Raw genomic sequence first — 15739 nt, 5'->3', positions numbered from 1 at the left:
GAGGATAAAATAGGGTGGCAGGAGGAGGCCTACCCTACTCCATAAGCTTTTGTGAGGAAGCAAAACCACCGGAATATTAGACTAGGGCTAATATTAGACTAGTTATTAGACTAGGGCTAATATTAGACTAGTTATAATATTAGACTAGAATATTAGACTAGTTCCCAAACTGTGCTCCATGGAGCGCTTGGTGCTCCACAAAACATATCCCAGTGCTCCGTGAAGAGATTGGAAAGAAAAATGCTTCTGTCATTCGGTTTAATATAGGTGCTAAGTGCAAGTTAGCGCTCCGTGACAAATTTCTCTCCTTAAAAGTGCTCCATGACTCAAAAAGTTTGGGAACCGCTGGTCTAGAGTTTAAATGGCCCTCTTGCCCACTGATCACTGGCAGCCGTTTCCCCAGCCAGACTGAACAGCAGATGGATGAGAATATTTGCCGTTACAAGATAACAGACTGTAGTGACCTCCACGGCGCTAGGAAGAAACGGCAGCTCCCGGAAGTTGCTCATGGCAGGTGGGATGGTAACCAAAGATCAGCTGGCAGCTGTTCTCGCCGCCTTCGCAAGGAGAAAAGTTTATGCAGCGTTCCTGGGCCATCATTATTCTGTACATCTTAGCATTGCTTTTTAATGCTGGCTTGGCTATATTAGGCACCATTAAATGGTTATGATCGGTGCCTTCAATGCTACTTAATAATCCTAGGGTATGTAATAGAACAGTTTAAGTGGTTTGTTACAGCGCACGACCCGGCGGAGCCCCAGTTCCGATTCTGGATAGTAAGACTGCAGACATTTAATAGTCAGTCAGTTTGAGAAAGGAAAGCGCAGGGCACATTTGGACGTGAACCCTTTCCTTCCACGTAGTGCGACTTTGGAAGTTGGGTAATGGGCGTGTGTTTGGAAGTTGGGTCATGGGCGTGTGTATTTCCTGCTCTCGATATCATGCATGGAAGCGAAACCCCAGATCGTTCATGTTTTTGTCTGAATGTAATAGCTCCCTGACCTGTGATACAACACTTGTTTTCTAGAAAGGTTAATAATTCATACGTTCAGGCCCTCGACGCCTAAAAATTTAGCCTTGCAGAAAGTATAGTCAACATATTCACATTCCCAGCGCGCTTTGTATTCATTAATAATCAGTCTATTACATAACTCTCTATCGCACAAATTTTTAAATTCATTAATTAGTATAAAAGCAACATGAATCTGGTCTTTAGCACCCCGCTGTTAGCACAGATGATCTTAATCCAGTAATAAAACACTCTGTGAGTAGAGTGCCATCACCTTGAATTCAAAATGCGTATTTCCAATTGGCTGTTTCTGCCTGCCATTGAAGCATCAGACAGAGGTAAAAATGTTCTCTTTCCCCTCCTGCCCTATTCCCTTGGGATGTTCAGACCATTTTCCAGCCATGAGACTCCATTTTAAAGAAGCCAACAGGCGCTTGAGCTTCCAGCTCAGAGTCATGAGAGTTGGCTAACAATTGTCACCTGTTTGCTTCTCTTTCTCAGCGGTGATAAAACATGGGCAGATGCCATGGGCAGATTTCTGCTAGGTTTTTGATCAACACGTTTATTTTTACAGGCCTTTGGAGTGTCAAGAAAATCCTAAGTAGATCTAGGCTGTTGACACTGGACAGACAAGATTGGAACGTGAAGCCACAGAGTAAATTACACTTTCCTCTTTTAAATGTGTGTAGTGCAGGAGATGGAAATCACTAGCCAGGGCAACGTTTGCCGTTACCGTTCTGTTACCCCATCTGTCTTGGCTTTTGTGGGAGCCGGCGAAACTATTTTTAAGGCATGGCTTAATGGTGGAAAGAAGAAGAAAAAACATCCCGGTCCTTAACAACGTTCAGGAATTTAATTTTGGATAGTTGTAGCTGAACAGGAGCCTCAAACCAGTCACTTTGACTGCGCCATCACAGACCGGTTCTGGGGAGTTCTGTACACGTGGTGGCACGTAGTCAGCGGAGGACGCCCTTTCTAGCAGATGCATTCGGCCAGGCTTTCTTCCCAGAGGCGAGGCCCTGAAAAGATTCGAGCCTTGCATGACGATTTATTTCTTTCCTATGGGCATCATAAAGCAGAATGAACTACAAATTGTGGCTTCAGCCATTTCTATTTAAAGATTCTGTTCCGCTTAGGCTTCTGTGACATGGCTGGGCAGGGGAAATTTCACAATGTATAAGCAGACTTGGAGCCTTTCTATCCCCCCCAAAAAAATCTCCCTTGCACGCATGCACATAAATGTCCTTGCTACCTCTGGCCTATGCACACATGCAGCAGAGAGTTATTTTCGTCTCATTGCCTGGAGCACGCTACTTGCTGCACAAGCAAAGATTTCCTGGGAATATAATGGCTGAGTGAAGGATATTTTTTTTTTTTTGTCGTGGGTTGCCAAGAAGAGAGAGGCTTGTATCAGCTGCCGCCACCACCACAGAACCAGGCCTGTGCCTCTTGACTAGCCCTGTAATTCCGCGCTTGTCTGGAGTTCTGCCTCTCTAAGTTCTGTGTCTGGGACCCAACCAGAGAGGAGTAATTATCTTATTTTTTGGGGGGGTGCCCGAAAAGCAACAAGCAAGGAAAAGAAAGATATTGCCAAAGAAAGATAATGCCAATCATGAAACTGCAGGAATGGTTAAAACCCGCAGGTGCAGTAAATCAAATTTATTTAATACAGTACAAGACCAATAAAAATAAAATCAATACAATAATTCAAACTTCCATAATATCAGTTAACTCATGGGGGGGGGAAACATTTAAAATGGTAGAATCACAGAATTATACAATATCTTATAAAACATATAGCTAAAAAGCCTGTATATGGCTTACCCAAGTTTCCTGATCTTGTAAGCTAAAAGTTATTGCTAAAAAGCCTATATATGGCTTACCCAAGTTTTCCTAATCTTTTAGGCTATCCAACCAAATTTGGCGACCTGAAAATTGATCTTTTGGTTCTTATCTACTAGCATCAGTGAGAGGAGAGTCCTTCAATTTTTATCAGGATGGCGGGAAATACCGTGGGTGGAATAGTAAAATCCACATCTGTGTGTGCCTAGATTTGGAAGTGTGTTTTGAGGTTGTCTGCATTGTCGGCTCAGGCAAGACTATCTTCACTGAACCTGCTTTATCGCCAAGGAGCCAAAGGGTTCCCCGAAAGATGCTTGCCCAGGCCAACGCGATTTTGTTCTGAAAAGCTGGCTGTCCGCCTCTCCCTGAGCCATGTTGCAAACTGCTTTTGGAACTTTCTTTGGCCCAAATGCAAGTTTGCCATGCAGCGTGGAGAGGGCTGTTGTTTGAGGAAGGTTTTCCAACAGTGAGAGCGGTTCCTCAGTGGAACAGGCTTCCTCGGGAGGTGGTAAGTGCTCCTTCCCTGGAGGTTTTTAAGCAGAGGCTAGATGGCCATCTGTCAGCAACCCTGATTCTATGACCTTAAGCAGATGATGAGAGGGAGGGCATCTTGGCCATCTTCTGGGCATGGAGTAGGGGTGACTGGGGGTGTGGGGGGGAGGTAGTTGTGAATTTCCTGCATTGTGCAGGGGGTTAGACTAGATGACCCTGGTGGTCCCTTCCTACTCTATGATTCTATGTCTACGAGCCCCTTCCTGCTCAGAAAAGCAGCCTTTCTGTTCCTTAGAATGCACAAATACATGTTTCATTTGTGGCAACTTGCATATCTTCCCTCTTCTTAGCAAATCAAAACATAAAACACGGTGTTTTTTGTTTGTTTTTTAAGAAGGAATCTTCAACCCTTGTAGCATCTACCACAGTAGATAACTTGTCATTGCCATTTACAGGAAAAAAAACCCCTACACCAGTTTTGCAGCACCCTCCTGCGCTAGCAGGCTCGCTTTGAAGTCACCGCCATGAATTCTGTTGCTCTGGAAGGGACCGTTACATAATAGCCTGTTTGTACTGTACTTAAAAAGAAAAAACCCTACCACTATGGATTTGCAGTTGGACCCCTAAGTCTGATTACTAAGAGTCAACATGGGTTTCTTAAGAACAAGTCATGTCAGACTAATCTCATCTCCTTTTTTGAGAAAGTTACTAACTTGCTGGATCAGGGGAGTGCTGTAGACGTAGTTTATCTAGTTTTCAGTAAGGCTTTTGATAAGGTTCCCCATAATATTCTTGTTGACAAATTGGGAAAATGTGGTTTAGATCCTGTTACTGTTAGGCAGTTCATGAGAGGGAGGGCATCTTGGCCATCTTCTGGGCACTGGGTGTGTGTGGGGGAGGTAGTTGTGAATTTCCTGCATTGTTCAGGGGGTTGGACTAGATGACCCTGGCGGTCCCTTTCAACTCTATGATTCTATGATTCTTAATGGGTATCTTTTAAAAACAATATGAGCTGGTAGTATTTAATGTGCACTGTACGAAACTGCCCGTGAGCCACAGTGTGAGCGATCCCTACTTGCAAAACTCTGCACATGGCCCATCTTGCGGGAACAGGATGCGTATTTACAGGTATCGCGTTCCAAATCAGTTAAATGGTTGAATGTATTAACTCACAGCACTCTCTCATGTAAGTGTCTTTTAACCATTTCGTAAGGTTATATTTCAAAAAATTTCTACATGCAACTGTATGTATAGTGATTTTATTCCAGTAAAGGACGATGTCAACCGTAGGTATGACTGTTCTGGAGTACTTAAGCTGTGCCCCCCCCCTTTACTATATTTAGATTTTAGGATCTACAGAGCAAACACCTCTTGGAAAACATACTTTGACTGCCAGCCAATAAAGCCCTTTAGAGGAGGCAGTAGCCCAGCAATATTTTCTTTGGGTTGACTAGGAGCAGAGGAAGGTGGAATCTATTTTTGTTCCCGTCCCCCCAGTAGCAAGTGTATACAACCTGTCCATGTTGCCCCTGACTGCTGGATGGTCCTGTGAATTGACTGACCCTTATGGCACCCTGTAGGCCCTTAGTGATTGTTTTTCCCCAACAGCCTTGCTGGCTGTGCCTGTAGCCATTTATGCATGGGAGGTTTTGCCTTGGATTTGCCACTCTCTGGAGGTGCATTTTGCCCATCCGAATTCTCAACTCAAAAATAAGCCCTGTGCAGAGTTTTGAGAATTCGAATGGGGAAAATGTGCATCTAGAGAGCAGCAAATCCAAGGCAAAAACCTGCCATGCATAAATGGCCTATGTCATACATGTTTCCTGGGCAAAAATTCTTGGCAGTGTTTGAACAATTCTTAGCAACCTTCCTCCATTATTGATCTCTCTCTCTCTCTCTTTTCTCTCTGTTTAAAGTCGACTCCATTACATTTGGCTGCAGGCTACAACCGAGTTCGGATAGTTCAGCTTTTGCTTCAGCATGGGGCCGACGTCCATGCGAAAGATAAAGGGTATGTACGGCTACATAATGAATGTTCTGGCTTTAGTAGTAGTTGTGGATCTGTTGCCATAATCTGATTTCTCATTCCTCAGCCCCCCTCAATCCCCCAATTAATGGGAATTTAACATAGCATCATCCTGCATTGTTCAGGGTGTTAGACTAGATGGCCCTGGTGGTCCCTTCCAGCTGTATGATTCCGGTTGTTGCTGCTGAGGCCATTGAGGAGCAGAGGAAGCTGCCTCAGTTGCACCTGAAGCAAGGAAGCAGTGCCTCCCCTGGAGAAAGTGGCTGCAGATGGCTGCAGCATGTAAGCTTAAAACATAGTATAAATACAGACTGGGAGGGGTACTTTACCATCACCCCCAGACCGGGAAGGAAGAACAACAACCAGAGTAGTGATGGTAAGGAAGGCCTTGGGAACTGGCGAGAGGATACTGAAACATCTGTCTGCCAGATCTCTCTGGGTTGCTAATCTGGCATATTTCTGTTGGGTTTTAAGATGTCTTGTAACCAGGGCCGGTGCCAGTCTTTTTTTGCGCCCTAGGCAAGGCTGACTACTTGTGCCCCCCCCCATTGCTAACCAATTTTCAAAAACAGATGTCTTGTAGAAAAAATAAAAGCCTGATGCATTCCTACAAAACATTTTATAAGACGTTATAATTAATTATATTCCATAGCACTGTTGTGGTACTTACCTTAAAATTAAAAAATATATATAAATTATCAGTTGCATTTTTTCAAGAAACGAATCTGTTTAAAATTGTGCCCCTCAGGCCAATTCTGCGCCCCCCTGAGGTCTGCGCCCTAGGCAGCCGCCTAGTTCGCCTAATGGTGGCACTGGCCCTGCTTGTAACCATATAAGAAGGAAAATCGGGATAACAATTTTTTACATACGCAATTGAAGGCAGTATTCATTAGCAGTGAGCAAGCGGTCTGCAAGAGAAGACTGCCCGCTATCGCCAGTCATTTTGTTCGAGAACCAAAGATCCCTGACGATTCCTGGAATAAATCACTGAGCTAGAAGGAATGTTCTCAGAGGCCATGGCTGTGGTCTAGAAAATCATGCTACTAAATCTGAATGCCAGCAAAGCCTTTGATGTGACTCCCCCCTCCCCCCGCCTTCCCATGGCAAGCCACTAAAAATAATTTTAAAATCAAATTGCTGTGCATCCTTTTCAAAGATTATGTTCTCACTGGGGCTAGCCTTTGTGTGCCCCTAGCTTTTTAAAATTGAGGCCAATTAGTATTATACATAAAGTTTTGTGCGTTTATTACATCATATGTTAAGATTTTTATGAATTTTCAGTTGCAGTGAAACAACCTGGTACGCAGAAACGTTAAGGTTTCGTTAAAACTTGATAGCCATTAAATGTCCTTTTCCTCAGAAATACTTTTAAAATTTGTTCATATCTATAGTCCACCTTTCACACTGAGTCTCCAGGCAGATTACAACTAAAAACCATGCCGTAAGAAAAATAGCATGTAAACCCGCCACAGAATTTGAGAACACTGTGCTAAAAACCTAGGATAAAACTTAGAGCCACGTGGTATAGTGGTTAAGAGCGGTGGTTTGGAGTGGTGGACTGTGATCTGGAGAACCGGGTTTGATTCCCCACTCCTCCACATGAGCCGAGGAGGCTAATCTGGTGAACTGGGTTGGTTTCCCCACTTCTACACATGAAGCCAGCTGGGTGACCTTGGGCTAGTCACAGTTGTCTCAGCCCCAGGGGAAGGGAAGGTGATTGTAAGCCTGTTTGGTTCTTAAGTTGTAGTGAACGTCGACATATAAAAACCAATCCTCCTCCTCCTCTTTCTATAATACAGAGACAATAAAGCAGGAATTACAATATTGGAGAACGTGATGCATTGGAACATTATAATACATATAATAAACAATGTAATAAAGCAGGATTGCAAAATTAAAGAACAGTGCAGTAAACACCGCATACTAATATACAATGAAGGCTGCCTTAAGTTCCTCAGATATTAACTTACTTGCTTTATAAAAAGGCCCTCCTTACACCTTTTTTGTTGCTATATATAAAGTTAAAACAAAACCTACATAAACATTCATTCCTGTTTGATTTACTCAAAGTCCTGGAAACCACTTAAATGGATAATTGGTGGCAACTCACTTGAGCAGGTCAGATATTTTAAATAGGCATTTATTTCCATCATAATGCATCTTGGAAAACCCATTATCAATTTGCAACTAAATCAGCAGAACTTAGCTCATTAGAAATTATTCGTTTTTTTTTCAATAGAGGAAATCAGTAAATCCCAGCTGCCCTTAAGGTCTTTAACACCAAAGTCAACACGCAATTGCTGTATGGTATTCCTGTCTGGATCAGTGCACTAGGTTATCCACTGGAACGCACCCAAGCCAAATTCCTCAGAAAAATAATGGGTATGCCCTGTTGTGTCCCATATGCTGCATTGTGCTTGGAAACTGGCCAAATGCTACTTGAAACAAGAGCGTGGTTCATGACTGTAAAATTCTGGTTATGCCTCCATTTTACGGCAGATTCCTCTTCCCTTATCTACTATATGCTTATGGAGTCACATGCTTCTAAGTGGCTTCAACATATTGAGAGCAAAATTAAATCTATTGGCTTTAACCTCGACTCCTTGTTTATGCTTACTGAGGCAGAAGCTTTTCAAAGGATAAAATGCAGACTCTTAGGTATAGGACTTCAAGACCTAAACAGCGCTGCTAATAAAACATGCTCCCCATCAAATTATAGGGGTACCTTTTGATGTTTATCAGCCCTCCCCATTCTTATCTCACCTGCGTGATCCTTCTCAACGTAGAGCCATTTCTCTGGCCAGATTTAATGTTTTGCCATCTGCGCTACTTGAAGGCAGATTTCGGAAAATTCCTCTGTCTGACAGGCTTTGCCCTTGTGGCATCAATTGTATTGAAATGGTTGCTCATGTCTTATTTTACTGCAGTTTCTACACAGAATCTCGTAACGAACTTTTAAGCCCACTGTTGGTTAATAGACAAAGTCTCAGATTTTTTTTACATTTCCTATTTATTGAATAACTATTCACCCCATATATTAGAGACGGTGGCAGTTTTTAAAGTTTGTTTTAAAAGCCCGCCAAACGGTTAATTAGATGGCAGTATCAACAAACAGCTCTATTTGATGTAACTGTCTTTTAACTATGCCATAAAGGGCACTTTTTAATATCTCCATTCCTTTTGCACCCTTTTTGTATTATGTTTTTATGCCAATAAAGGAATGATGGTGATGATGATGATACTCAGTTAGGAATCTCATAGCCTACCTTTCAACACAACGGTTCTCAAGGCTGGGCACAGTGCTTCAAGTTCAGAATATCATCAAAAGTTGTACAGAACACTTTTAAAAGTAAAACATAGAAAAGGTATTTGTTACAGAAGTGAGACAGTGTTCACATTTATATCCTGTAGATTTCTGTTATGCAACAGATGGGTGCCAGGTTTTTTTGTGTTTTTTTCCCAAAAGTTTCTAATTTTTTGCCACCTCCTTTTTGTGTTACCATTTCTGTGCAGGAGTTTGTGGTCCGTACCTTATTTAGCCACTGTTCTTATTGCTAAAAAAAAAAAAAATGCACGCCTATCCCATTTCTTTTATATTTTGCAGCGGGCTCGTCCCCCTCCACAATGCATGTTCTTATGGACATTACGAAGTTACAGAATTGCTGTTGAAGGTAAGTTTGATGAGAAGCAATTTCGCAATGAACAGTATTGGACATTATGCGCTAGCAGTTATGAGCATTTACATGCGGGGCTTTGTCAAAGTGCTCTGCGTGTGGTCTGTTATCCTAATATTCTAAAAAAAAAAAAAACTATGGTCAGGGCTCTTATGCAGAGGTGTTGATGGCTGGCTTGGGTTCGTAGCAGAAGCACCCGGCCCGAGGGGAGGGGCTGTGGCTCAGTGGTAGAGCATCTGCTTGGCATGCAGGAGGTCCCAGGTTCAATCCCCAGCATCTCCAGTTAAAGGGACTAGGCAAGTAGGTGATTGGGAAGACCGCTGCCTGAGACCCTGGAGAGCTGCTGCTGGTCTGAGTAGACAATACTGACTTTGATGGACCGAGGGTCTGATTCAGTCTAAGGCCGCTTCATGTGTTGTTCATGTGACGCCGGCCTCACTGAAACAGACATACTGAGAAAAGCGATGAGGGGAGAGACAGGAACTTGCAAGCATCGCTGCTTGGTCCAGAAGGACCAGAGGGGTTCTTAGCAAAGTGTTATTTTCAGTTAACTGAAATAGAGAGATACAGTTCCAAGCTGTTTGTGTTTAAGAGAGCCATTGCTTCATTGCATATGTCAGAGGGGGTTGTTTTCCACTTGGGAACAGGCTTGTGTCGTTTCCCTCTTGCTGCTGCGGCTGCTCTTACAGCTCAGCAGTGACAGAGCTTCCTCGCGGCAGGCTTCTTGGTGGTAGGGTTGCCAGGTCCCTCTTCGACACCGGCGGGAGGTTTTGGGGGTGGAGCTTGAGGAGGGTGGAGTTTGGGGAGGGGAGGGACTTCAAAGCGGCCATTTTCTCCAGGGGAACTGATCTCTATCGGCTGGAGATCAGTTGTAATAGCAGGAGATCTCCAGCTAGTACCTGGAGGTTAGAAAATCAGCAGAGACGTGAAAGTACAATATACACACACACACACACACACACACACACACATACTGTTGATACAATATTAACACAAAACTATCCTAATTCTAAATATATACAAAGTGTAGACATACAGAAGTGACTCAGTCCAATATGAGAGAAATATCCATCTGGTAATATATCTCAAGCCCTGACCTGGATGGCTCAGGCTAGCCTGATCTCGTACGATCTCAGAAGCTAACCAGGGTCAGCCCTGGTTAGTATTTGGATGGGAGACACCCAAGGAAGTCCAGGGTTGCTATACAGAGGAAGGCACTGGCAAACCACCTCTGTTAGTCTCTTGCCATGAAAACCCCAAAAAGAGTCGCCATAAGTCGGCTGCGACTTGACGGCACTTTACACACACACACAATATATCTCAATAATCTTAAGAATGGATGGTCTTCATATTATTATCAGTGATCCTTTATTCTGGTATCAGGAAAAGTCCTCATAGAAGGGGTATGGCCATTTCGATATTCTTCTTCAGCCCACTTCTATATTAGTCTAATTCAAGCATTCTTATACTGGGTCCATTTTTCAGAGTCACCAGCAAATCCAGTTTCTAAGTTCTGTTCAATTCCCAAGGTAGGATAGTGAGCTGAGTTCCCAAAAGGGATACTGCTGTGTGTATATATATCGTAGCACTCAATAAGAATTTTGCACTCTGTGATACTTGCGTGTCTGTGCTGATTTTCTAATCTCTGTATAGTAGCATAGAAGTGTCTATTTCATTTTAGTACCCGGAGGTTGGCAATCCTACTTGGAAGTGTTTTTTCCCGTTTATTGGTGTGGTGTAGTAGTTAAGGTGTTGGACTAGGACTTGGGAAACCCAGGTTCAAATCCCCACTATCGCCATGGAAGATTACTGGGTGACCTTGGGCCAGTCACATACACTCAGCCCTGACCCTGGCTAGTATTGGGATGGGAGACCTCCGAGGAATACCAGGGTCGTGTGGTGGAGGCCGGCAATGGCAAACCACCTCCTAATGTCTCTTGCCTTGAAAACCACACGGGGTCGCCATAAGTCAGCTGTGACTTGACGGCAAAAAAAAAAAAATCAACATGCTGCTATACCAAAATATCCATCAGGTTCTCTGAATTCCCAGCTTTCATTTTTTTTTAACAGTATGTTTCTATCCCACTTCATTGTGGAGATATACTTCCATTTAGCTCCACAAGAAATGGGGCTCAAGAATTACTTTTTTTGAATGAACGCTGGGAATTCAGGGAATTAATGCATAATTTGATATAGTGGTATATTGAAAAAGAAAAGCCCTCTGCAGAAGGAAAAAGAAATGGTTGCCATAGTGGAAATGGCTGCTATATGGGTGGGACTAGGAAGATACTAATTTTCCCACCCACATAGGGAGCAAAGCAGGTTTGACAAAGTGCAGAGAACGACAGACGAAACCCAGGGAACAGTGTTCAACACATCTTGCTTTTTACCACTGTGTCATGCCAGTTCGTACTGAAGCCTTTTATTTTCACAGTACATTATCTTGCCAATCTCTCAGTGCTCATTTCAGGCTTTCAATGTGCACTTGTAGCAGTGAATCCAGAATACATTCTTGCTGTCAAGTACTTTATTAAATGAAATAATTTTAAGCGTGTTGTTAAAATATCGGTTCATTCCCGTCTAAGATTTCATTAGATGATAATAAAATCTCATTCTGTCGCATGGTGCACTTAATTGGGGAAAAATGACATTGCACAGAGAACATGTGAACTTTATTAATCTCGCGTTCTCTCCTTGTTTAGCACGGAGCCTGTGTTAACGCGATGGATCTCTGGCAGTTCACTCCCTTGCACGAAGCGGCTTCCAAGAATCGCGTGGAAGTTTGTTCCCTGCTACTCAGTCACGGCGCAGATCCGACTTTGGTCAACTGTCACGGCAAGAGTGCCGTTGACATGGCCCCGACACCTGAGCTCAGAGAGAGACTCACATGTAGGTATCTCTCGTGGACAACGTGCTCGCCTCTAGAGAGGGCTGTAATGGGTGCTGCGATTCTTTGAGGGGTGCAGAAATACTGCATGTGATGGGCCAAACTCACTTTATTTTAACCAACGCACACAGAAAATTGTTACCCTTATGGTTGCAGAGGTATTCTTGAGTTGTGAATTTCCTGCATTGTGCAGGGGGTTGGACTAGATCATGGGCGGGGAATCTTTTTTCCGCCAAGGGCCATTTGGATATTTATAACATCATTCGCGGGCCATACAAAATTATCAGCTTAAAAATTAGCCGACCAAGCCCCAAGCAGGCAGCTGCCCCAGATGACTCCCCCCATAGGCAAGCAGGCAGGCATCCAACTGGTGGTGCGCTCGCCCACCTGGTGGCACAGGATGGTCTGTTGCACCAGGCGGGCGTAGCCATCCAGCCACATGCCGGAGTTGCTTCTGCTCCGTATGGTCAGGGCCGGATTCTACAGCCGGCTCCTGCTACCTCCGCCTGCAGGGATGAAATCAGAACACACTGGCTAAGAACACCCCCCCACGCATTCTGGCCCTGCCCCCTTTAGCCCCTCCATTGTTGCCACTTCTGCCCCAGCCCTCTTGTAGTACAAAGGGAATATGTTTCTCCACCGCCCGGGTGGGAAAGGGTTAACACAGTTTCTTGGGAGGTCCTAGCAGCTCCATAGCTAACAACTCCTCTGCAAGGCGGGGGGAAAGGTTCCTTTTCTCGGCAAAACAAACTCACATCCGCCTTGAATAGAGGCTATTCCTGTCCGCAGGAGGGGGTGGATCATCAGTCTTAGATCCTTTTGAGCTAGAGATCTGCCAGGACCCACGAAGGGCCAGACCAAATGATTTCGTGGGCCTTAAACAGCCCCCGGGCCTGACGTTCCCCACCCTGGATTAGATGATCCTCGAGGTCCCTTCCAACTCTATGATTCTCTGATTCTACCCTAGACAGCTATACCCTTCTAATACCATTGAAATCCCATTGACTTCAGTAGACTTTAAAAAAGGGACTCTATTTAGGACTGCACCGAGAGTCGGTTTAGAAGCCTTTCTTTGTTTTGTTGGGCCTTTGCGACGAATAGTTTTGACACACCTGAATTATAATCTGAACTGGGCGAGGTAGCTTGTTTTGCTTGGGGGGGGGGTGTTGGTGCATCATTGGGACAGAATTTCTACAGCTGGCTTTGCGCTTGTTCCAGTTTCCGGTTGCTGATATTTCAGAGTTGTATTTTCACATGCTTGCAATTGATGTTTTCTCAACTGGGCCCTTTCGAGAGCCGCTGTGACTGGAACAAACTAATTTTGCACTAAAGTAATTGCTAGGTTGAGAAACGTTGTTGAAACGAGAACCTCCCCCACACACACCCCTCTTAGCCCAATAAATACTCTTTTTCCTTCCCCAGGTTCATTCTGGTGACTAAATTAGGATTGTGAAACGTATAGAGCTAGCGTCCTCCCTCACTCCCCTCCTCCCTCGAGCTCATGGTCATTTTCTAAATTTAACGTTGTATAAACCTGACAGGCTCATGAATATTTTGTGTGTTCTCCCCCTGCAGATGAATTCAAAGGACATTCGTTACTCCAGGCAGCGAGAGAAGCCGACTTAGCCAAAGTGAAGAAGGCACTCGCCTTGGAGGTCATTAATTTCAAGCAGCCGCAGTCCCACGAGACGGCACTGGTGAGATCGCGGAGTTGCTCGGTTTGTTTTAGGCAGCACTTCAGGCTATGCATACATAATGGTTGCCGAAGCAGTCTGTGGTCAGACTTGTTCTTCAGGGTAAATGTCGTTCAGCCCTTCGTGAATCCAGCTGGAGGCAGCTGGCCTCTTTAGCCGAGGGAACTGCTGTAGAAAAAGCAGGAAATGGAAGCTGGGCGACAAACCGAGCTGTCTCCCTGCTGCATTTCCATGACCTTGCTTTGGAATGGTTTTGCTGGGCCATATGCTAAAGGTCCCTTTTTCACACCAGCTGGGTCCCTGCCCTCTTCAGTCAGTGGACTCCTTGGTACATATCCTTTTGCACTGTCCTTATGTGTACCAGCTTAGGCTAAAATGGATTATACCATGTTTTAACAAATGGCCCACATCTTCTCGAGCAACTTTGGAGCAAGACCTTTACTCTTCTTCCGTAGATCAGTGTAAAAAACATGTGGCCAAATTGATCTATGCTAGAGATAAGAGTTACTCTCATTTTGATGTTCGAAGGACGTGTTCCCCACTTGCCCTGGGCCTGTTATCTAAGGGTAATCTTCCTTCCTATATGGATTCTCTGGTTAGTCCAAAGTTATGCAGAATCTTTATGTGTTCAAGATTTAATTGTCCTTTTTCAATGGTTTTGCTGGGCCGTATGCTAAAGATCCCTTTTTCAGACCGACTGTGTCCCTGCCCTCTTCAGTCAGTGGACTTTTTGGTACATATCCTTTTGCACTGTCTTTACGTGTACCAACTTAGGCTAAAAACACCACGTTTTAACAAATGGTCCACATCTTCTCAAGCAACTTTGGAGCAAAAGGTTCAGTTCCTCTTAGAGGACTCTGACCCTCAGCGTACTTATTTTGTTGCTCGTTTTTTTGGAGGCTGCAGAGAAGAGATGAAGGGAGGTGTTTTTGGAGATGGGTCTTACTTAAGTTTTATGGTGTAATTGTTCAAGGCATCGGTCTAAGACCAGGGAGAAAGAAAGAAACACCTTGCTTTGGACTCCAATCCAGCCCTACATCCAGAAAAAATGAGTTACTTGTCCTGTACTAACCTTGAAATATACAGACCGGTTGCAAGCCCTGTCTGCTTCTTCCATATCCCCTTCAGTATCTTTTTCTCCCACCTTAAGGCTTTAGTGTGTTCACGGAGTGCCGTTTCATTTGCAGCACTGTGCCGTGGCATCTCTTCACCCCAAGCGGAAACAAGTCACCGAGTTACTGCTTCGGAAAGGGGCCAACGTGAATGAGAAAAACAAAGAGTACGTGGATTCTTTCATGTGGCGGCGTTTGTTCTGAGCTGGAATTAGGGTCCCGTTTTCAGAGCTGTTCATTTGTATCTCTTTTTCAATCCCAGTTTCATGACGCCTTTGCACGTGGCGGCCGAACGAGCGCACAACGACGTGATGGAAGTTCTGCACAAGCATGGCGCGAAGGTAAGTGTTGCACCGCGCTTTAAGAACACCAGAAGAGCCCTGCTGGATCAGACCAGTGGTCCATGTAATCCAGCATCCTGCCTCATACTGAGGCCAGCTGTTCCTCTGGGGGGCCAACAGCAGGATATAGAGGCCGAGGCCTTCCCCTGATATTGTCTTTTGGTGCTGGTATTCAGAGGTTTGCTGCCTCTGAACATGGAGGTGACTTGTGTACACGGGTATGCTAGCTGGAGAAGCCTGATTGTTCCAGGAGCTCTGTTGGCTTCAGAGAAATTGGGGGTCTTCTGTCATATGTCTAAATGTAGCTGCTGTTGTGTGCATATGTATGTATGTTGTGCGATGTCCCACAGGGAACATCTGTAAATTACTTTTGCCACCCATCAGTGTGTGTGTGTGTGTGTGTGTGTGTATACACACACGCTCTGAACACATGAAGCTGCCTTCTACTGAATCAGACCCTTGGTCCATAAAAGTCAGTATTGTCTATTAAGACCAGCAGTGGCTCTCGAGGGTCTCAGGCTGAGAGGTCTATTCACATCACCTACTTGCCCAGTCCCTTTAACTGGAGATGCCGGGGATTGAACCTGGGACCTTCTGCATGCCAAGCAGAGGCTCTATGACTGAGCCACAGCCCCTCTGATAGGTGGCAAAAGTAATTTCCA

At 44.5% G+C, this 15739-nt stretch overlaps 1 protein-coding gene across 1 annotated transcript in view; it reads left to right on the top strand.

Moving 5' to 3' along the window:
• The window catches only part of TNKS (tankyrase), a 113747-nt gene that overhangs the window by 58551 nt on the left and 39457 nt on the right, over window positions 1–15739 (top strand). The window contains exons 6-11 of the mRNA XM_056848276.1: window positions 5260–5354; window positions 8974–9040; window positions 11746–11932; window positions 13506–13627; window positions 14812–14903; window positions 14999–15077. Of these exons, the coding sequence (XP_056704254.1) occupies window positions 5260–5354; window positions 8974–9040; window positions 11746–11932; window positions 13506–13627; window positions 14812–14903; window positions 14999–15077 (642 nt within the window). The remainder of the gene's footprint in view (window positions 1–5259; window positions 5355–8973; window positions 9041–11745; window positions 11933–13505; window positions 13628–14811; window positions 14904–14998; window positions 15078–15739) is intronic.

Source organism: Euleptes europaea, chromosome 4 (assembly GCF_029931775.1).
Source record: "Euleptes europaea isolate rEulEur1 chromosome 4, rEulEur1.hap1, whole genome shotgun sequence".
Classification (NCBI taxonomy): Eukaryota; Metazoa; Chordata; class Lepidosauria; order Squamata; family Sphaerodactylidae; genus Euleptes; species Euleptes europaea.
This window is presented reverse-complemented; position numbering and strand designations above follow the sequence as displayed.